The sequence below is a fragment of the Delphinapterus leucas genome, chromosome 13, assembly GCF_059928025.1.
Source record: "Delphinapterus leucas isolate spDelLeu-1000000601 "Yukka" chromosome 13, BTC_Dleu_Yukka2, whole genome shotgun sequence".
NCBI lineage: Eukaryota > Metazoa > Chordata > Mammalia > Artiodactyla > Monodontidae > Delphinapterus > Delphinapterus leucas.
Genome location: NC_143141.1, coordinates 36746523 through 36769865, shown reverse-complemented (window position 1 = coordinate 36769865; position 23343 = coordinate 36746523). Strand labels below are relative to the sequence as shown.

The 23343-nt window shown below is 41.0% G+C and overlaps 2 protein-coding genes across 5 annotated transcripts in view; one reads left to right on the top strand and one right to left on the bottom strand.

Annotated features, from left to right (window-relative positions):
* DNAAF10 (dynein axonemal assembly factor 10) overlaps positions 1 to 13009 on the bottom strand; it is a 35288-nt gene extending 22279 nt beyond the window's left edge. Inside the window, exons 1-2 of one of the 2 annotated variants that reach the window (XM_022597349.3) lie at positions 12454 to 13009; positions 1799 to 1899 (exon numbers count right to left, since the gene is read on the bottom strand). In XM_022597349.3, the coding sequence (XP_022453057.1) occupies positions 1799 to 1899; positions 12454 to 12636 (284 nt within the window). In that variant the 5' untranslated portion in view covers positions 12637 to 13009. Of the gene's footprint in view, positions 1 to 1798; positions 1900 to 3884; positions 6542 to 12453 lie in introns of those variants that run through there. The other variant, XM_089923078.1, reaches the window with a different exon arrangement.
* Positions 13010 to 13063: 54 nt separating this feature from the next.
* PNO1 (partner of NOB1 homolog) lies at positions 13064 to 22651 on the top strand. 3 transcript variants are annotated; one of them, XM_022597347.3, is made up of 8 exons: positions 13064 to 13366; positions 13601 to 13750; positions 16383 to 16466; positions 16660 to 16720; positions 16957 to 17074; positions 20113 to 20307; positions 21507 to 21577; positions 22272 to 22651. In XM_022597347.3, the coding sequence occupies exons 1-8, from the start codon at positions 13160 to 13162 to the stop codon at positions 22337 to 22339; spliced, it is 954 nt and encodes a 317-aa protein (XP_022453055.1). In that variant the 5' UTR covers positions 13064 to 13159; the 3' UTR covers positions 22340 to 22651. The 3 variants fall into 3 exon arrangements, with proteins under 3 accessions (XP_022453055.1, XP_030619086.1, XP_022453056.1); XM_022597348.3 differs by lacking the exon at positions 20113 to 20307 and having other exon boundaries at positions 13078 to 13366; XM_030763226.2 differs by lacking the exons at positions 20113 to 20307; positions 21507 to 21577; positions 22272 to 22651 and adding an exon at positions 18711 to 20088 and having other exon boundaries at positions 13070 to 13366.
* The last annotated feature ends 692 nt before the right edge of the window (positions 22652 to 23343 follow it).

Below are 23343 nucleotides of genomic sequence, written 5' to 3'. Positions count from 1 at the left end.
AGGGCTGGGTGAGTGGCTGAAGTAGGTTATGCTAATACACCCTTCTCTTGCCTCCCAGCCCTTCCCTGCCTCTTCTGCTTTTCTACTGGAGCCTCCTTCCACATTTCTTTTTAACAAGTCAGTTTTTAACAACTTATATTTCTTCTTTTTTAATGAACATAGCTCTTCATGACACGTAATCCCAATTTATTACTGGGCCCAGATTTATCAGTAAAATCTTGCAAATCAAAATTTGAGAAGTTCAGCCTAGTTTAGAGATGATGTTTATCTTTGTGGCGTAATTGTGAAAGCATCAAGAGACTAAACAGGACTGAGGTTCTATTTAAAAGAACTGTTTTACTGTTTCCACAGACTTTGAAACATCACTTCTTTTAACATGAAATTATGACTCACCAATGAAAATAAAGCAGTAATATGTGCACTATACTAGGAAGCTCTATTAGGGAGATAGTCAACCGTTATATTTGTTGCATATTCTTGTGTTGAAATATATTTATTTTAAAAAATAATACTCAGACTGGTCTCTCTCCCAAGTTCTTTGAAAGTTTATGACACAGCAGGTAAAAACTAATGCATTCTAATAAATGCTAACTTAATTATTAAGTAGTTAAAGCAAGGGGAATTAAAATAGCTTCATTCTATGTTATATTATGACTCTAAGACAGATAAATATATCAATGTAATGTAATTACAAATAGCAAATTCTAAGTTAGAATCAAGAAAGGTCACAATAGAAAACATAATGTAGGGAAGACAGTTCCTCTAGAACATTACTGTATACTTTACATGTTTAAGAGATATTGTTGAACAGTAATTACAGAGGATTTCAATTCATTCAACTCTAATTTAAATATGAGGAAATAACTCTAGGTAAAACACGAAAATTAAAAGCACTTGGGGGATTTCCCTGGTTGCGCAGTGGTTGAGAATCCACCTGCCAATGCAGGGGACACGGGTTCGAGCCCTGGTCTGGGAAGATCCCACATGCCGCAGAGCAACTAAGCCCGAGTGCCGCAACTACTGAGCCTGCGCACCTAGAGCCAGCGCTCTGCAACAAGAGAAGTCACCGCTCCGCAACAAGAGAAGCCACCGCAATGAGAAGCCAACTTAATGAGAAGCCCGTGCACCGCAACGAAGAGCAGCCCCCCGTCTGCCTCAACTAGAGAAAGCCTGCGCACAGCAACAAACACCCAATGCAGCCAAAAATAAATACATTTATTAAAAAAAGAACATTATAAAAGCATTTGGCACACTTGTGATTTTGCTCATGCGAAACAGGTTTATCTTGATTTACTCAACAGATGTGTTCCTAAAAACTTGTACTCAGCTAAAGCATTAAAAGAAAAAGTTTTAATGAATTGAGAGTTCTATGTTAAAAAATTAAAACATACAAAAATACAGTGTTTCATTCTGTAATGCCAAGTATCTTTTTAAAATGTAAATGATATCTAATTTTTTAGTGTTATACACGAGCATTTTTATATAGTGTATCCTTCATGGTGGAGGGGAAGAGCCCTTTGTTTACAAATATGGATATTAAATGCTAGCACCAAACAGTATGTGTGGAAATAAATATTAAAAACATTATTTGAAACAGCTAAAGAAAAATATGTTAGTATTTTAAAATGGATATTGAACATGAAATCTAAAAATACATATGAGGTAACTGTCATATTCTTATAAATAGTTAAAATTTAACAAAAAACATTTCAAAGTTAGAATTCTTTCAGAGGAAGAGTAACACAACTATCAAAAAAATTGCTTATCTCATGTCTTAACACTGATGAAATAATCTTACCATATATGAAGGTTTCCAGCAAAATCTCCAGTAGCTAAGTATCTCTGCTGTAAAGATGTGGCACCAAATGTTCCACATTTAATGGGTTTGGCCTTTTCAATCTTGATAGAAGGGAAAGAGAGAGGATACATTATTTATGTAAGCAGCTATCCATAATCCACGATATTTATGGCTCTATTATGGGAATTAAATAAGGCACACAATAAAAAAGGCAATTAAAACGTTTTCTGATTTAAAAAAATGATCATGCTTTTCCTTTCGTCATTTTTGTATAGTTTAAAAGTACAGGCAGACCTCAGAGATATTGCAAGTTCGGTTCCAGAACACCACAATGAAGCAAATGTTGCAATAAAGCAAGTCACATGACTTTTTTAGTTTCTCAGTGCACATAAAAGTTATGTTTATACTATACTGTAGCCATGCAACAGCATTATGTCTAAAAAGACAATGTACATACCTTAAATAAAAAATACTTTATTGCTAAAAAATGCTAACCACTTTCTTTGCTCATCCATAAGAAGCAACTCCTTATCCATTAATGTTCTCTCATAAGATTGCAGCAATTCAGTCGCATCTTCAGGCTCCATTTCTAATTCTAGTTCTCTTGCTATTTCCACCACAACTGCAATTACTTCCTCCACTTAAGTCCGGAACCCCTCAAGGTCATCCATGAGGGTTGGAATCAACTTCTTTCAAACTCCTGTTCATGTTGAAATTCTGACCTCCTTCCATGAATCACTAACGTTCTTAATGGCATTTAGAATGGTGAATCCTTTCCAGAAGGTTTTCAATTTACTTTGTCCAGATCCATCAGAGGAATCATTAGCTATGGCAGCTATAGCCTTAAGAAATGTATTTCTTAAATAATAAGACTTGAAAGTTGGAATTACTCCTTAATCCATGGGCTGCAAAATGGATGTTGTGCTAGCAGGCATGAAAATAATGTTAACCTCATGGGTACATCTCTATCAGAGCTCTTGGGTGACCAGGTGAATTGTCAATGAGCAGTAGTATTTTGAAAGGCATTTTTTTCCTGAGCAGTAGGTCTCAACAGTGGGCTTAAAATACTCAGTAAAATATGTTGTAAACAGATGTGCTGTTATCCAGGCTTTATTGTCCCATTTATAAAGCACAGCCAGAATAGATTTAGCATAATTCTTAAAGGCACTAGGATTTTCAGAATGGTCAATGAGCACTGGCTTAAAATTAGAGTCACCAGCTGTATTAGCCCCTATCAAGAAAGTCAGCTTGTCCTCTGAAGCCAGGCATTGCCTTCTTCTTTCTAGCTATGAAAGTCCTACATGGCATCTTTTCCCAATAGAATGCTGCTTCATCTACACTGAAAATCTGTTGTTTAGTGTACCCTCCTTCATGAATTATCTCAGCTAGATCTTCTGGATAACTTGCTGTAGATTCTACATCAGCACTACCTGCTTCATCTTGTACTTTTATGTTAGGGAGACATTCGTGTGTTCACTGGAGAACTTTTAACTTCCTTCGAGGACTTTTCCTTTGCGTTCACAACTTGGCTAACTGGTGAAAGAGGCCCAGCTTTTGGCCTATTTCGGCTTTCAACATGCCTTCCTCCCTGAGCTTAAACATTCTTAGTTTTTGATTTAAAGTGAGAGACCTATGACTCTTCCTTTCACCTGAACACTTAGAGGCCATTGAGGGGCTAATTTCAATATTGCTGTGTCTCAGGGAATAAGGAGCCCAAGGAGAGGGAGAGGGATGGGGAAAGGCCAGTCAGTGGAGCAGTCAGAACACATACAACATTTACCAATTAAGTTTGCAGTCTTGTCGGGGTGTGATTCGTGGCACCCCAAAACAATTACAACAGTAACATCAAAGATCACTGATCACAGATCACCAGAACAAATATACTGTGAGAATTACCAAAATGTGACACAGACACAAAGTGAGCAAGTGCTATTTGAAAAATGGCGTCGATAGACTTGGTCAACACAGGGTTACCAAAACCCCGCAATTTGTAAAAAATGCAGTATCTGCGAATGCAATAAAGAGAAGTGCAATAAAAGGAGGTATGCCTGTATGTCCAAAGGATGAGTTTTGCCTTTCCTCTCACCTCGCTAATGAGACATTCAAATGCTGGCACCTCTAACATCTTCAATGGTTTGCAAATATGCAGATTTCAGCATTTAATGTGGTATTCTTCTTTAAGATCCTCAAAGAATAAGGACAAAATGAAGGTATTATTCTTTCCAAGTGACTAAAGAAACAAAAATGCTTATGCGTCTCTTATAGTTTTCCCTGCAAAACCCTATAAACTGAGAATGGTTATGTCCTCTGAGACCCCTTCAGCACACAGAGATTTGTATACCTGTGTGCACCAAAGGCACTGCTATCAGCATGGATTAGCCAATCTTTTGAGGTTTCTTTAATTTGAAAGGCTATTGGGAGTTCCCTGGCAGTCCAGGGGTTAGGACTCTGCGCTTTCACTGCCGAGGGCCCGGGTCCAAACCCTGGTGGAGGAAATAAGATTCTACAAGCCACACAGTGCGACCAAAAAACAAAAACAAAACTATTGCTCCAAGTATTATATATAACAGTTGACCCTTGAACAGCACAGGAGTTAATCCACATATAACTTATAGTCAGCCCTCTGTATCCGAGGTTCCTCTGCAGCCGTGGATTCAACCAACTTGAACTGTGTAGTACTGTAGTATTTACTCTTAAAAAATACCTGAGTATAAGTGACCCGTGCAGTTCAAACCCATGCTGTACAAGGATCAACTGTAATCACATCAGTAAAACAACCACATGCAAACTCCACCTGCCCAAGTCACTGAATCAGTCTCTCTTGGAGTCTACCTGTCCGGCTGCCTTGGCCCCCGGAAACTCTAGGCAACATGGAATTGAGGGCTGCCCCACACCACACTCTGGATGTATAATAGCACCTTCCACTTACTGTCAGCCTCAACAGGGCAAAACGATTTCTCTTATTTAGTTTCTTACAATCTTTTTTTTAAATTTTTTAATTTTTAATTAATTTATTTTAATTTTTTTATTCCTAACATTCACAAAAGTAATACGTGTTCCCTATAGAAATTCAAACAAAACTGTGGAATCTAGAAAAATGGTACAGATGAACCGGTTTGCAAGGCAGAAATAGAGACACAGATGTAGAGAACAAACGTATGGACACCAAAGGGGGAAAGCGAGCAGGGGGGAAATGGAAGATTGGGATTGACATATATACACTACTATGTATAAAATAGATAACTGATAAGAACCTGGTATATAAAATAAATAAATAAATAAAATTAAAAAAAAATTCAAACAAAACCAAAGACTGAAGGATGAAAAGTAAGTTTCCCTTCGACATGCCTCAGAAGTAATCCCCATTCTTCTAGACCCTTTTCTACACATTGACAACCACATATAGATTTGTTTTAATATGCAGAGGGTCATAATATATTGTTCGTTAACTTGATGTTTTTTCACTTAGCAGTATATCCGGATGAACTTTTTCCCCCTCCACAGAGTTCCCCAGTTTCTAGGGCACCTCCTCTTGTAACCCTTCAGTTGCTGAGCCAATCTTCAACCCCCCACCCCACCAGGGTGGGTCCGATTCACATACTTTGTGAAAATAGTTTCCCCGCCACTTTCAATGTTTGGTTGGGCATTTCCACATAGGATATACATAGCAATTTTCAAAGAAGAAAATAAAATTCACGTAACACAAACTATAACTGAACTTTTCCTTCATGATTCAAAAGACATCAACATATGCTCCAGGGCTTTGGAAACTCCCACCTTGCTGAGCTTTATCACTGTTTGGGATCTGGATAAATTAGCAGTTACTATGTAGCCTGGTCTAAAATAGAGCATTCACAGCCTCCTTGGAATTGTCCGGTAAACCTTGATTAAATTGTGTTTAATCAGTCGCCTGTAATAACACGGTTGTAAAAGACCGTATTGATGAGAAGCACAAGACCACAGAATGTTATTTTTCTCCTTTTTAATACAGGTGGTCCAAGAGAGCGTCAGTTATTCACTACACCAGAAAACTGATATTCATTTATTTCAGCTATTTTTCCAATTTTATGAGAAACCTATCTCACAATGGGGCAGCACGGAGATCAAAATTTTGTCAATTTAACAAAGCAGACAGTTTCCAACTCCAAATCACTTATGTTCTCCTCACCACCCCCTCCCCCAAATAAAAGTACCTGAAGTAACATATTAATAGTGATATAGCGGACTTCCCTAGTGGCGCAGTGGTTAAGAATCCGCCTGCCAATGCAGGGGACACAGGTTTGATCCCTAGTCCGGGAAGATCCCACATGCCGCAGAGCAACTAAGCCTGTGTGCCACAACTACTGAGCCTGCGCTCTACAGCCCGTGAGCCACAACTACTGAGCCCACGTGCCACAACTACTGAAGCCCATTGCCTAGAGCCCGTGCTCCGCCACAAGAGAAGCCACCGCAATGAGAAGCCCACGCACCACAACAAAGAGTAGCCCCCGCTCACCGCAACTAGAGAAAGCCGGCACGTAACAACGAAGAGCCAACGCAGCCAAAAATAAATTAATTTTTTTTAAAAAAGGAAAGCTTTGCTTAAAAAAAAAAAGTAGTGACATAGCTAATCATTCTTAATTAACTAATTAATCACTGTAGCTAATCACCTAATCACACTATTAGAACACACTTTTTTTTGGCTAAACTAATTCAGACTTCCAACTGAGGCCAACTGATAAAATAGCTACCCACCCCTTCCTCCCATTTGTCTCCCCCAGCACCAAGTCACTGATAATGGCTCCCATGATCTAAGGCAGAGGGTGAAGACACGTTTAGGCAAGAAACAGGTGGGCCCTGATGGACAGGAATATGCTTCCAGGGATTCGGGTATTAAGAGCTGCAGGAGGGCTTGCACCATACACTGATATAACTCTCTGGGAAAATTCTTCCCCAAGTAGCCCTGGGAAGACTGGTCACCCATTTTCTTCTCTTCCACCAGCTAGAGCATTCTGCTTCCTGTAATTCCACTGCTATCCCCGGGAGCCTCTGATGGGATCTCTGTTCTTCTTAGGCCATGGAAGAGATAAAAGCTGGCCCCTACTTTTCAGTCCCTACAGTAAGCACACAGTTCTAAGAGTTTACTGCTGCTAATAAAAAATTGGGAAGCAAAAGCTTTCCTGTTATGGCTTTACCTAACTTTTGCCTTTAGGCCCTTTGGAATAGAGAAACCATGCAACTGGAACCACTGATCTTCCAGTACCAACATAAATTCTCTTTCTCTCTCTCTCTCACACACACACACACAGCTAATGGATATGTTTTACTCAAATTTAGGTTTTCTTCAGTAATTTTTTTAGCTTGTCTATTAGGAAATACTAGTTAATAAAAACCAATAAGAAAGCCTGGAAATGAGGATTAAAAATTTTATGTATGGTTACTTCTTGTGATCTAAAGATCAGAGTATGTATAATACAGTCAGATTTTTCTACTGGGAAAACCCTTCCTTGTGCAGAGATGGAACTGATCATTGCAATATTTCATGTGTTCTAAAAACAGCACCATAATGTCCAGATGTTCTGACACCTGAACACATCTGAGAATTCCTACCTTAGGAGAAACCAAACTGGGAACCATTCCATTTACATGATGGGCCCTATACTAGTTTCACATTTGTCATCGCAGATTCTAAAAGTGGTACAATGAATGAAATGAAACAACATGTATCTACATTTAGAGGCACAGACTCACAAGAGTAGCACCAAGGCCTGTGGTATATAAAATGTACAAAGCCCTTTGAAGTCTGACCTTGCCTGTCTCTTTGACCTCATTTCCTGCTTCTCCCCTTCCACACTCCAGCCACACCTGTGGCTTCTTGTTCTTCAGATTCACTGAAGTCATTTCTACCTCAGGGAATTTGCATTTACTGTTCCCACTGCCCGGACTGCTCTTCCCTCAGGTCATCATGTCCTCTCCCAACTCAGATTTCAGTTTAAATGTCACCACCTCTAAGAGGCCTTCCTACCCTTCCAAATCTGAAGTGAAACCCCCAAATCACTATCACTTGCCGCTCTCTTTAATCTTCATTTCACTTATCAACAAAATTCTTTTATTCATTCAATTACCTATCTCCTCCCTTTCTAGAAGGAGTACCAGGGGAACGGGGCCGTGCCCAACTTGTTCAACATGTAGATGGTGCTCAACATTTGTTAAATGAAAGTATAAATGAACATGGATTAATCCCTCAGTCCTAGCGCTGGGGAGAGAGAAACCACTGTCAGAGGTCATGCTCCTATTTCTCCCACCATGTTTTCACCTGACAGACTGTACAGTTTCCGGTGTTGTTTATATGCAATAATGAAAATGGCATCCATACATGGAACACTAATGTATCAGACACTATTCTGGATGCTCTTCTGTACTAGACCATCCTTTCTCTTTCTAACACATGCAACTGCAAACTAAGTGTTTGAGACACCCCTTTCCAGATGAGGGACAGGCTCGGAGGACTAAGTGACTTGTCCAAGGTCCCCAGAGCCAAGTAGATTCCAAGCTCCTTCTACTAAACTACGTTGTCTCCAGGCCTGTATGTAAATCAATTAAATAAACATTTTCTTATGTAGCCCCCATTCTGTCAACCTGAGTCATCAGAAGTACCAAAGAAATGTTCCAATCCTGAACTAGACTGGTGAAGTAAATGAGGCCTGAATTAAACCTACTTTCAGATTTGTGTCCTTTGGTTTTACCTTCATTCATGTCTTTATTTTTTTTTTTTACATCTGTATTGGAGTATAATTGCTTTACAATGGTGTGTTAGTTTCTGCTGTATAACAAAGTGAATCAGTTATACGTATACACATGTTCCCATATCTCTTCCCTCTTGCGTCTCCCTCCCTCCCACCCTCCCTATCCCACTCCTCCAGGCGGTCACAAGCACCGAGCTGATCTCCCTGTGCTATGCGGCTGCTTCCCACTAGCTATCTACCTTACGTTTGGTAGTGTATACATGTCTTTATAAAATACAAATATATGGTATTCATGCTTCCCTGATTCATCCTTAAATCAAATCTCTTTTAACCTTGTATACTTGTATCAAAGATTTATAGGTACTAGTGGTCTGTTCTGTAAGAATCAAATTAAACTCAAAATACAGAAACCTACTGAAAAATAGACTCAAATGTATAAGCGTCTTTCATCTGCGCTGCAGCGAGGGCTGCACTTTGCTCAGAAAGGCTGAGCTATGCTGGCAAGTGGACTTAAAAAAAGCAGAGGTGTTTGCTCTTTCCTTAGACATTCATGGAAATCATAATAGTAGCTAAATTAAGAGGACATTGGAATGAAGCTAATTTTTTTTATAGTTCATAAAAGGGCCCCCTCCCTGTCCCTGTTAAATCTTTTACCTTTGGAAAAGGAAAGATGCAAAGAATTCAGCAAACACTTACAACTTTTCTTGCTGGAAAACTGGGTAAAAAAAATAGAGATCTATTTTATGAAATTTGTCCCACAAAGAAAATTAGTATGTATTAACTTTTGCCATATGATACTGAGAATGACCATCAGTGATGAGCATATTTGACCTAGCTGTTGGTTCTCTTTGCCCTAACAAGTTAACCTGACTAAGGAAGCCTAGGATCCATAATTCCCAGCAGAGCTATTTTTGTTCTGTCTGTGGGTGGGTCTAGTACAGCTTGTCAGTGTCTCCTCCGCCACATCCTGGCACCACTTAATTAACGTTAAAAGGTTTAGTCACCCAAATGTTAACAGGCAGTGAACTCTGCTGCACAGGGGCTAAAAAAGCAGAACTTCATTAGCCTGTTACTAATTCTTAAAGTGTAACCAACCCCAACTGTGATTCCACTTTGCAGGGCCACCCCCAGTCCTTTGGGCCAATTAGCAAAACAGGTGCCCGCTATGGGCTGAGGGAAGTCTCACACACGCAAGGCTTGATGAGAGACAGAGATGGATTACAGCTCTCTCTTGAACCCTTGGCCAGACACCTGTGTGCACTTCAGCAAACTGCTTAACTATATATGAAGGCCCTGCCTTCACTCCCTATCTATCTGCTTAGTAACAAGATAAGGAGGCACCAACAAATACCCATTTGCTTCCTTCATTTTATCTTGGACAAGGCTTTGAATTCTACAAGGATATAATCAAGTGTGGTTCCTAATATTTTAACAAATAATTCATGTAGCCCAATGACAGTCAACCCTAGTACTTATTAGAATCACCTGGTGGAAGTTTAAAAAATACTGATTAAAAAAAACAAAACAAAAACAAAAAACCGATGTCCAGGACTCACTCTAGTCTAGAGGCGAGAGTCCCAGTGCATCAGAATTTCTAGGGGTGGGACCAAGGCACGAATATTTTAAAACACACAGACACAGACACACAGACACACAGAGACACACACACACACACACACACACACCACAATAGCAGCAATACACATTCGGGTGATCCTGATGCACAGTAAGAGTTGAGAATCACTGAGATTGTATTTAACCTATATTCCTTCCACTGCATCATCACAGCTAAATACAATGTAAGCTCTCAAATTTGTTTGTGCATTTGTTTTATCCTCTCTTTAGACAGTAGGTTCTTTAGGGGGAGGGACTCACCTTGTAAATATCTTTGGTTCTTCTTTAGCATAGTACCTTGAAATGACAGGTTCTCAATGGACAGTTTATGGTAGAAAAAGAGAAGAGCCAAAGGATACAGGCAAAAATATAAAAAGTGGTTACTCCTAGTGTTGAGATGGGTGACATTACTTTTCTCCTTTTTCCTATCTATATTTTTGGTATATTCTATCATGAACACACATTACTTTCATTAAAAAGCAAAGTTATTAAAAAAAAAACAAAACCTGCTAGAATCTTCCAGAATCTCTAGAATAGACAAAGAGCACTGTTTCTCTTACAGAACAAGTGTATTCCTGAAATGTACCCAAGTCATACAGCCTTATAAAAAGAAGTCAGGAGTCTATAGATACTCTCTGGTTAAGCTTTGACTAGTATTTGTTCCTAATAATTCACTTTTCTTTCTGCAATTCCAATGTTTCCTATTTGTTCCAACTCCTGACCCCAAGTGATTAATGATCAATAAACCAATATTTAAATGTCCCAAGTTATATCTTTTTACAGACATAAATTTACTCATTCTTTTAACAAGTAATTTATTGAGTGGCTGCTTCTTACATAACACATGAAAGAAAGAACTACTGTCCTTACTCTCCGGGAGCTTACAATCTAATTAGAGGTACATGGGACAGAATGATATATTTCTGGCACAGATAATAAGTACCATAGGAATGCAATGTAAAGAAAAGTTACTTTGTGTTGACTGGGGACTAAGTGATGAACAACATAAGGAAAGGTAGAAAAGAACAAGCCATGTTTAGGAGTAGAGTGCCTGGCTAGAGAAGACAAACTGAACAAGAAAAGCGGCATTCATAGAAATTTAAAGTGGGATGAGCCTTATGTACCTTCTAATGTAATCCTTCCTATTGAAAGTGTATTCATCCTTTACCTACCAGTTTAAGCCCTAAAAGCCCTGACTCCTCCAAGCAGATTCTCTCCATAGCTTTTGGTCCTTGGAGTTACAGACTTCCCTGCAGTCTATTAGGACTCTAAACATCTGAGTATGACTGACCTTTTTTTTTCAGGCAACCCAAATAAAGGCCTTTTAAAAACTGTAAACAGGTATAAAAGTGTTATTTAATATAGTTATTCTCCAATTCTTTCACTAGTAATCTTTTACAATACTTATAAACCTGATCGTGCCACACCCTGCTTAAAGCCCTTCAGTGATGTCCCATTTTTCTTACAAAAAAAGGCATAAATCTTTTAAATGACCTACAGCTCTTGCAATGTCTGGTCCCTGCTTACTACTCTTATTGTTTCCGAAGGAGATAAATGTGTCACCCATCGCTGAGCTGCTTCCTCTGGAACTATCCTCTACTCCTAATTTGGCCTAGTTAGCTTCTACTCAACCCAAATCTGTTTTTTTGTTTTTGCTTACTCTCAAAGAACCGTGTTCCTTTAGGTTAGAGAATTCATCTCGGTTTGTGTTTTATGTATCATTGGTTTGATTCTTTAATTGATTCTCTCTCCCACTAGAAGTAAAGTCCATGATATCGGGGACGTTGTCATTTACATGCCTGGGCCTACCAGGCAATCAGCTGATACTTGTTGAATGAATAATTGTTGTTAGATTGTCTCCTCCAATTACATAGCAGGCAGTCCAGTGCCTGCTTTGGCTCTGCTTGTCTGAAAAAGCATTTTACTAACTCGCACCTATTAAGAGACTCTCGACAAACAACTGCGCACTGCCCAGAAGGGCCTGGAATTTAAACAGAAAGTCGTTACGTCACTTCCACGGGCCTCGCGCCAGACTGGGAGAGTGGCTCTGGGGTGGCTGGAGGAAGGGACCCGCGGCGCGCGGATGAACTAGCCCGACGAGAATTCAAGTCTCCAACCAAAGCGTTTTGCCTCTGAAGTATTCCTCAATCTCGGTCAGCTTAGCTACTCCCGCGCAGCTCGAGCGGAGCTTTGGGGGGACGCTGGGCAAACGCTTTGGCCAAAAGGAATGCAGACCCCCCGACCCCCAAGATCCGCACTCTCCCCCCAACGGCAGTCCCAGATCTTGGAACTGGGCAGTCTCGAGCCGGCACCTACCTCCCGAAGCAGCTTTAGGTCCCCCTGCTGGATCTCATACAGCTGAATGACGCCGGTGCCGCGTGCGAAGTTGCCCATGGTCACAAATTTGGCGCTGCAGGGCACCCACTTACAGTCAAACACCGTGTAATTGAGACCCTTCTGGATATGGGTGATGATCTGAGGCTTCTCGAAAGCCGACATGGTCCAGCCGATTGATTTCGCCTCCGCCAACAGGCACACTGCCGACAAACCCTGACAAAACACTAACCTGGAAACCAGACTCCAAACGTCAAGGATAGTTTGTCCCTCCCGCTTGCCGTACGCGCCCCCAGACGCCCTAGCAAGTTGGTTTTAGGTGTCTCAGATAATGCCGGATGCTCTACTGAAGGCACAGAAGATTTTTCTTCACCAACAACACAGACTTGTTTATGCCTTTACCTTTTACCTTTCGTACATATACAGGTTAGCGATTACAAAAGTTTTGGCTGCGAGCGGCGGGGCAGAGGGCGACCATAAGAGTCAGACATATTTTAGGACAGCCCTTCCCTCTTCCCAACAAACACACACACACAAACTCCTGCTCCAGGTCCCCTGCATGGGACTTCTTAGGAAAGGGGGCGGAGCCCTAGGGCTGGTTGGCGAAGGCGGTGTCCTGCGAGGCGCGCCTGCGCCGTGCAGCCCGGCACGTGTTCGAGCAGCAAGCTTCCGCTGGAGTTTCTTGAGGATGCAAACCGAGATGGAGGCGCAGAGTCCCTTGGCCGAGGCCGGCTTCACCCAGGTCACCCGAAAAGGTGGCCGGCGGGCGAAGAAACGGCAGGCTGAGCAGCTGTCCGCACCGGAGGAGGGCGGGGACGCGTCCCGCATGGACACCGAGGAGGCCCGGCCTGCCAAGAGGCCCGTCTTCCCGCCCCTCTCCGGGGACGGGTTTCTGGTACTGGCGGGGACCGAGGGACAGGAACGGGGCAGGGGCCACAGGCGGGTCAGGACGGTGGCCTCTGGGTGATGTTGAAGCTTCTTCTGGCGTGAAGCTCTTAGAGAGGTGACTCTCTTGATGTTTAATTCGTCCAGTTAAAGGGGTCTTTTTGATAATCAGCTGTTGTTTCATATCTCCACCCACCCCCTATTCCTCCAGATAACTCCTGAGTTGTGTTTTCTTGTATCATAGGGTGGGAAAGAAGAAACCAGAAAAATTCCAGTCCCAGCTAACAGATATACTCCCTTAAAAGAGAACTGGATGAAGATATTTACTCCTATTGTGGAGCATTTGGGACTTCAGATACGCTTTAACTTGAAATCGAGGAATATAGAAATCAGGGTGAGGATAATATTAACTATTTCCAAATATACTGCGGTTTCTCTTTTCTGCGGGGATGAAAAGGCATGAATAGACTTTCCTTAATGAGGCTTATTTTGTTGAATGATTTTCTTCCAGTTTTCTAATATATTTTAGTGCCTGAACCTCTCAGATGCCTTCAAAATTTGCATACAACACAATTATTAGTTGAACTCATAAGTTCAGTCTGAAATCATACTAAAATACCCGCTGTGTCTTAGAAGACTTTTAATTGAGAAAAGGCTTAGTAAAGAGGTTGCATGTTTCAGAAGTATTTAAATAAGAACCAAAGTATTTGCTGCAGTACAGGTGCTATATATTTTAGTGGTATTTTTTTGAAAAAAAAAAAGTATTGAGTAAGTGTAAATTATGTATAAATGTGTTTATTTACTTATTCACTTGTTCATTCCATGATGTCAGTCTAGGAGTTAGACAAATAAAAGTAGTAAACTTTGGGGTATTTTGTTTTTTTGTCTTTTTTAAAAAATTATTTATTTATTTATTTTTGGCTGTGTTGGGTCTTCGTTGCTGCATGCAGACTTTCTCTAGTTGCAACGAGCGGGGGCTACTCTTCGTTGCAGTGCGCGGGCTTCTCACTGTGGTGGCTTCTCTTGTTGGGGAGCACGGGCTCTAGGCGCGCCAGCTTCAGTAGTTGTGGCGCATGGGCTCAGTAGTTGTGGCACACGGGCTCAGTAGTTATGGCTCACGGGCTCTAGAGCGCAGGCTCAGTAGTTGTGGCGCACGGGCTTAGTTGCTGCGTGGCATGTGGGATCTTCCCAGACCAGGGCTCGAACCCGTGTCCCCTGCACTGGCAGGCAGATTCCTAACCACTGCGCCATCAGGGAAGCCGGGGGGAATTTTTCAGGGTGCCAGTTTTGTATCAAAATCAGTGACCAAAAGTAATTATATCTTCCTTTTTAACGATTCATTATCAGGACTGGTATAGACTCATCTCTGTTGAAGGACTAGAATAATGGAATAAAGCATAGAGGTACCGGTCTGAATAGTTGGCAAAGTTTAAAATACAGAACTTGACAGTAGAATTCGTCTTTGTTCCCATTGGCACTTTCGTTCAGGTTTTTATGGCTTTCTGCCAAAACCTCTTGTTTGCTTATAAGTGTCCTTTACCTCATTGCTTTAAACCTCCTTTCACCACTCCATCCTCTATGCCAGAGCCAGATTAATTTTCAGACCACACTGGTTTTATTGATGTCTTGGTATCTTCAGTAATTCTGAAAGATAAAAGTTTTTGACTGAATTTGCCTTTCAAGTAGGAGTCTCATTCCCAAGTTCTCTCACCATCTCTTTGAACATTTTTTCTGTCCATCATTATGGATGGATTTGCTCTCTGAAGGCCCTCTCCTCCCTAATCCCTTTTTCTTCCTCAGTTTCATCGTCTTTCAGGGTCTAGCTCAAGTTCTTTCTCCTTTACCGTCAGTCCATTTTTCAGTCTTGTCTTCAGGGCCTAAACGTTTATTGTGCTTAACTGTCTTATGAATTGCAGCACCATCAATTTGGATTCCACTGACATTTGTTGATACTGCTTTGTGCCAGACACATAGCAGTGGTTTGGCAGGCACTACATCATTTTGGTCTTCAGGACAGCCCTATGAGGTAGATGACATACCCCATCTAACAGATGTGAGGAAACTTGCCAAGGAGTTTCTTGGCCAAAGTCATCAGTGCTAGTAGGGACTCTTCCATTCCAACCTCCTTATTTTACAAATGAGAAAACTTAAGACCTAGAGCATTCATGGGACTTGCCTAAAGTCACATATAGAATTGCGACTGGGATCTAGTTTTATATGTGCCATTACACAACCCTGTATGGTTTCAAATTTGTCAAATATCTGGTCTCCTCAACTCAGTTGTGAGTCTGTGTGGGGGAGGAGAAATGATGGTTTTGGAATCAGATCTGTGTTCAAATCTTATTTTTTTACTTTTTGGTACTTGAGTTTCCTCAAATTCAAAAGTATTTATCTTACTTAAATTTAGGTTGACATGAAGATTAGAGCTATAGCGTGTCAAGCACCTTTGTAGTACACATCATTTACAGGGATGGGCATTTTATGAATAGCACCTGTATCTGTGATTATGGAATAAACTCTTTGAGGGCAGGATCCCCTGCTTAAACCATTCTTGGTAATTAGTACTAGAGTTGTTGCTTTGGGAAAGAAAAATCAGCACAGGAATGATGGTTGAAGTCGGGAGATTAGATCAGGACTCCCAGGGAGACTGCACTGAAGGAGAAGAGAAGAGGACCAGCTTGGGTGGGATGGGCCGAGGATGGAGGTCCTTCAGAATGGGAGCCATTGGAGGAATCTTGCTGGTAACTCCAGAGTCAGATCAGCCTTGGAGTACAGTAAGTCATTTGACAGTCTTTGGGGGGCACTGCCCAGTTCTGGAGTTAGCAAAGTTTTGTTTTGAAAATTAAACACGGTACTTATCAAAAACTGGGTCATAGAGAATATATTGGGGAAGGGTGGTAGCGAAGGAAATTATAATAATTGGAAAGGTCAATCCTAGTAGTTAGTTAGAATATTATCTTTTTCATTCCGAGCTATAATTTGTGCTCCGTAGCCACACCTTTTTTTTTTTTTTTTTTTTTCAACAGACTTGTAAAGAAACCAAAGATGTTAGCGCACTGACAAAAGCAGCTGATTTTGTGAAAGCCTTTCTTCTTGGGTTTCAGGTAGAGGTGAGTGATTTCATGATATCTGAAATGGGGGCTCGGAAAATACGCCATATGACTGTTTTGATGGATTTGGGCTTTTTTTTGTTCTGTTTTTTAATTTGAGTGTTGTAGTTCTACAATTTATGAGAGTTAGCTTAACACTCATTCGCAGGTGCCTGAATGGAAGGGCTTCACAGTGTGTATTTCTGTATTGTAGGACGCACTTGCCCTCATTAGGTTGGATGACCTCTTCCTAGAGTCTTTTGAAATTACGGATGGTGAGTGTATGGTGGTCTTTTCATATGAACTACTGGATGGTACTTTTCTATTGCTTTGTCTTGTACCTGAGTCTCAGCTTTCCAGTCACATCAGTTGAGTTGTGTTATTAGCAGCTTTTTCAAAAATGCATGTTTTATGTCTTTCAGTAGGGAAATTTGGTTAATGATTAAACTTCCCATGGAAGTGGGTGATGCTGGGATGGCTTCCCTCCTGAGGTCTTGCTTTTCTCATTTAGTTAAGCCCTTAAAGGGAGACCACCTGTCGAGGGCAATAGGAAGAATCGCTGGCAAAGGAGGAAAAACCAAATTCACCATCGAGAACGTGACACGGACGCGGATAGTTCTGGCTGATGTGTAAGTATGTGATCTTGAGAAAATTATTGTCATAATTTATAGTTGATCGTTTGCTGGTTTCAAGAAGTGATAAAGATTGTGTTTTACGTATAACGTAGCCACTAAATCTTTGTCAGGATATGGTTCTGGATGAATAGTTATCTACTTTGAAAACAGATTTAGTTGAGAAACTCTTAGATATTATAGCTTTTTTCTCAATTAGTAATGAAGGAAATGTTTAGAATCACTGTTAAAAGAAATTATATGACAGGTGAAGATTGAAATAGTATCTCAGGAGAATCTATTAAATCAGTAGAGGAGAGCAAGGAGTAGGTGTGTTGAATGCCATCGTGAGGCTTTCCTTTAAGAAAGAAAAACATAAATGTATATACACACACACATGCACGTATACATAAAGGCCTTTCATAAAAGGAAGGTGAGCATTGCACATTGTGGGGAAAACTAGAGAGCAGTTATACGTGAACATCAATAAGATGATACAGGCTTAAAATAAGGGTGCAGGAAGTCAAGCTGGGATTACCCTTCCCTGCCGGAGGTTGAAGCCGCTCTGTTGCCAGTTTGGGGTTACTGGCAGATGGCGCAGAGATTATATAATGCCGTGAAGTTGGGAAACGAAGCAGTTGACTGAGAGGAGGAGGGACCTGCCTACTGCTAAATCCAGAAATAATTTTATTTAAAATCATCTCATCTTTGCTCTGAACCAAAGGGCTCACCATTATTTTCGAATCTGAATTTTAGACTATTTTTTATACTGTAAATAGAAAACTGTTAACACTATATTGGTGGCCCTGTTTACCTGAAGACAGGTGTGTTATAATTTTGACCTTTTATGACTTGAGCCTGGAGTTGGGACCACGGAGCCATGGGAAAAACTCTTTTGAACTAGAAATTTCAAAAATTGAAATGTTTACCACACTTTAAAATATCATAAACAGCCCTAAAAGTTTTTGCTAATTTAGAAATTTTAAAATGTAACTGATTTGCTAGTCCAATTATGGTTAACGCATCATATTAAGTTTATAATTTATAAATGTATCAGTGTATTTCTAAGGGTTAACTTAAAATTTACTCATTGAACTAATTTTTTAAACAGCTGTATTACCGTGTGGTTTACATACAATTAAAGTCACCTGTTTTAGGTAGATAATTCAGTGGGTTTTTGGCAAATACTCTGCAGTCCTGTGATCCCACTGTGCTCATTTCCATCAACCCAAAAGTTCCTTGTGCGTCTTTGCAGCCCCTCCCAATTCCCAGGCAATCACTCATCTCCTTTCTGTCACTATGGTTTTGCCTTTTCTCGAAATTCATATAGGTGGAAATACACAATATGTAGTCTTTGATAGATGGCTTCTTTTAATTAGCATGTTGTTTCAAGTTTCTCCATTTTGTTGGGGGTTAGCAGTAGGTTTTTTTTCAGTGCCAAGTACTGGCAAAGAAATGTACTGTCTTGCAGTTTTTGCTGTAAATAGGCTAATTAGGCTAATCCACATGTTCAGCAATTTATATTAGTTGTGATACAGCCATAAGATGGACTGTTATGTACCCATAAATGTTATTTTTGATGAGTTGCTGAAAACCTGGCAAAGATCACAGTAGGATGTGAACAAAATATAAAACTGAAAACCATTTGTTCCAGATACATTCAGGATATCAAATGGGAAAGAACGTGACCTATATGTCCTGGGACCTGTATGCCATTCCAACCACTGCCCCATTGCTTTGGTTGTTTTAGCAGCAAAACTACTCACACTGTATGTATCCTTGCTTCTGTATCTCCTCATCTTTCATGCTGTACTTCACAGAATATTGTTTTTATCGAAGTTGCACATAACACATACTTTAAAATAATTCCTCCTGTCTGCTTCCATTTCCCCCTCCTCTGAGGGAGGAAATTTCAAGTCTTCAAGTTCAGCTAGCTAACTTGTAAAAATTATTTTTCCTCTGTATTTCTAAATATCTTTGTATAGCAGCTTAATTTTTCCCCCTCAGATTCACTGTTGCTTTTCTCCTGTGAAAGTTGAAGATTCCTCTTTTGGACTTCCCCACCTCCGCCCACATGCTCAACCTTTCCAGCGCTCCCGTTTGCGTGCCCCTCCCTTTACACTGTGGGTTTGGTTCGACTCAAGCTCAGCATTACCTGAGCATGAAATCGGTGCCCAGGATATTAACAGCTGAGCCAGGTGGTGCACTGTGGTTACTTTATCTGTCCTCTGCAGCTTTGTTGTCACAGGGAGAAATAATTCGTACGTTTCTGTGTGCTTTCTCAGTATTTCAGCGTACTAATTGAATAGAAAGCCATACCTGGTCTGTATCTCCGCTTGGTGGACTCAGATGCGTCAGACATTTTAGAAGTCTCTCCTGGAGCCTTCCGTGCCAGAAGCACTGCTACCCTCTGCCTGGCACACAGTTGCCATCCCGGCTCCTTCTTTCACCATTGCCCCTTCGGTGTTTGAATCCCTCGGTTCTTGGATTCTCTGTCCTGCGTCCTCCTTGTTTTGGTGGTGTAGGTAGTCCTGGAGCTCGCTTAGCACAGGAAGGACATTTTGTGAGACCTGGTTGGGAAGATGTCTTCTATTCTGGCCGAGTATACAAATCTGTTGTAAATCATTCTCTTTCAGAATTCCTTCCTGCAGCTTAATCTTCTAATCCTTCTATTCAGTTTTCTTAACATCCTGTGGTCCATTCATGAGTGCCTGAAAATTTGCTTTTCTAATCTCACTGGTTTGGGGGTTTATTTTGGTTTGTTTTTCTTCTTTTCTCCCTGGAGTTTCTGTTTCTGTACTGCTTTATTCCGCTTGCTGGTTGTGCCTTCTACTCTTTTGCACTGGGTGCTTTCCTCGGATTCTGGTTCCTCAGTGTGGGCGTCGCATGTTAAGGGTGGGGCCGTAAGGAGCAGACTAGAAACCTGGGCTCGGGATGCCTGCGGGTGGGCTAGGGGTGGGGGGCTGGTGGCCTGTAGGCTTCACTTAGGATGATTGCCAGCCTGTTTCTTTGGGGAAGCCCTGATGTCAGTATCTTTGGTCTTTCCCAATGAGCAGGCCAGGTTCCCCAGAGAAGTATTCTCCAGTCTCTCTGCTGACGGACTCTTGGAGCCCAGTTACGAAGACAGTTGGAAGTCTCGCAGCTCATCGTGCAGACGTTTGCTTGACATTGCCCCTGTTTTCGTCATGGTGCTCCTACTTCCACTGTGCCTGGTGCCCCTGGTCCAGCCCCCAGGGCTTTCACCTTCTGCAGTGAGCAGCCCCACCCCTTAATTTTACCAGAGTTACAGAGGGGTATAGTAAGGTGGTTGCCTGGTCGCCCGGAGTGGGGAAGGAAACCCGGGGATCATCCTGAACAGACTTTAACTGATTCTCTTGTTTTTAGCCTCGTTTTTACCCCAGTTTCAGAAATGCCTGAGCCTTTGGAAGGGAGAGGGTTCTGTTTGACGTCCCCCCTGAAGATTTTGGTGTCAGTTTACTAACTTTACTGGTATTTTGGAAGATGGGCTCAGAAAAGCAAAATGCTATGTTGTCAGTCTAATTTGAAGCATTCGGCAAGGAATGCCCAGTAAAAAGGTCTGGATGATCTCCAGAGAGTAGTGAAGAAATTTAGAGAATCTTAAATCTTTTTTTTTTCTTTTAATTTATTTTTATTTATTTATATTTGGCTGTGTTGGGTCTTCGTTGCTGCGTGCAGGCTTTCTCTAGTTGCAGCAAACGGGCTTCTCATTGCGGTGGCTTCTCTTGTTGTGGAGCACGGGCTCTAGGCACGTGGGCTTAGTAGTTGTGGCTTGCGGGCTCTAGAGTGCAGGAGCTGTGGCGCACAGGCTTAGTTGCTCTGCAGCATGTGGGATCCTCCCGGAGCAGGGCTCGAACCCGTGTTCCCTGCAGTGGCAGGCGGATTCTTAACCACTGCGCCACCAGGGAAGTCCCTAAATTATCTTTAGAAAGCTTTGCAGTTAAAATACAAATATGTTTTAACTAAGTACAGTATTACCTGCATCTGGGTACTTTAATATTCCCAGCTCTGCCAGTGCGTCATCTCGGACAGGTGTTTTGATTTCTCACTAACTTGTTCCCTCGTATGTAAAGTGGGCATAGCTTCTGCCTGATAAAGCTCATGCGAGGATTAAATGAGAACATGTATGTAAAGCCCTAGCGTATTGGAGAGCACTCAGTGGATAGGAGCCATTATTCACCAAGGGTCTTAAAGAACTGAGTTTTGTTTTTTAATTTTTTATGTCTTTCCCTCATAATTTTTTACTGGGATATAATGCACTTATCATTCCCCTTCAGAGTGGTTTTCGGTATACCTACAGAGTTGTGCAACCATCACCACCACCTTTATTTAGGCATCTGTGTCTACCATGAGTTTCCAGAGTTTCTGGATCATGGGACTTCGTTAAGGAAATGCTTTTTGTTGCTAACCTGTCTCACTTTATCTCTTGCAGGAAAGTTCACATCCTTGGTTCTTTCCAAAACATCAAGATGGCAAGAACTGCTATTTGCAACCTCATCCTGGGTAACAGCAGTTTCATCCTATGTTGTTTTGTCTGAAAGAAAAGAACAGGGAATTTAGGAACTCAGATCACATTTGCAGGTCACTTTAGGGTCAGGGTGATGACAAAGGTAGCAAGCAGAAACTCTTGGGGGTTGGGAAATGTGGGCCCAGAGAGAAAGCAGGAATATTTTTGCTTGCATTCCATCTGCAAACCCGAGAGAAAGGGTTTATTGGATTACATTGCTTACATCATCGCTGCGTCCCCTGAACAGGTGCGCCAGGGAGCCCTTCCAGAATAGCAGGCAGCATTGTTTTAGGTTCAGCCAAAAGGGAGCTGCTGAGCAGCATCAGTCGGTCATCTTAGTTGACTGACTTAGTCCCATTTTCAAACCACGAAGTACGGTCACTTGCGGTCTGAGCCCGTGGGTTGTAGCGCTTGCTCGGGAAATGTGTGGGATCCACCGCGGTGCCCAGGTCAGTTGTGCCCAGGTCTGACTGGCTGCTTTTCGAAACATTTTGACAACTCAGGGTCTTTGGCTGTTAGGATTTAAAATGTTCTTTGGAGAATATTTATGTGGTTTCCTTTATGGTTCTTTTGTTGATTTAAGGTAGATCCAGCGGAAAATGTCCCTGTCCTTTGTAGAGTTGCAGACCATTTTCCATTGTAGCATCTATATGTATACGTGTGGACAAGCTTTTTTATTTTCTCCTGCAGGAAATCCTCCATCAAAGGTTTATGGCAATATTCGTGCTGTGGCTAGCAGAGCGGCAGACCGATTCTGATTTCAAATCAGAGACTTTTTACCTTGTCTTTGAACTCTAGAGAAGATGCCTTTCCCCTCTACAAGTGGTCACCAGACACCATGTGAAGAACTTTTCAGTCGTGGATACCGTTATTTATACTAGCACATTAAGTATAATTTATTTTTTCCATTTTAAATCACATACAGATTTGCATAGTTTATAAGCCTCTCATTTGGAGGGAAACTTATTTAAAAAAACAGTTCTGTATTAGCTTCTAAGTTTTTTGTTTATAAATTTATAAAAAGTTATTTCTTCTCTATGAGTTGCAATTAAAAGAATTATCTCAGAAAACCTCTCTTGACTTGTGACCCTTAATACTGGATGGTGTGTGAATATTTTAGACCCAGGTCATAGCAGCAGTTTGGATATACTCTGTGGACCAAGGAAGACTTAATATTTGTACCTATTTTTGCAGTTTGTAAAATTAAAGACTACATCACAAGGTTGATGTGAGGAAGGAGTTTTATTTTTTAAATAAGTGTTTAATGAAAGTCAGACCTTTCCAGTGTTTGGGTATACTTCTTCTAAGTAGTAAAGGTGAAATATGATAAAAGAATATTTTTACCCCTAAGAAAACTACTATATTCTGCAAATGTAACAGATTGTTTTAACAGGTGTCTGCCTAAATGTTCTGATTTATATTATGCATTTTTTTAATGAAAGGAACCTACTTCATTAAGCTGTGTGATGTTATTCTCTTGTACATCTCTGCAACCCTTAACCAAAACTTTAATGATAGGAGTATTAGAAAGTACATGTAAGAACTAGAAAAAGTGTTGTTTTTAAGTATTGCTGTTAAGCCTTCTATTAGTTACGTGTGCCACTATCCCAGACTATTTTGTGCATTGCACTGGGATTAGATATACTTAATATTACAGTGGGAATCCAGTGGGGAATTGCTGGAAATGTCCCAGCAGTAATTTTTTTATCCTTTGGCAACACAACAGCATGGAGAGTGTATGTGTATGTTGATGTCATTTTAC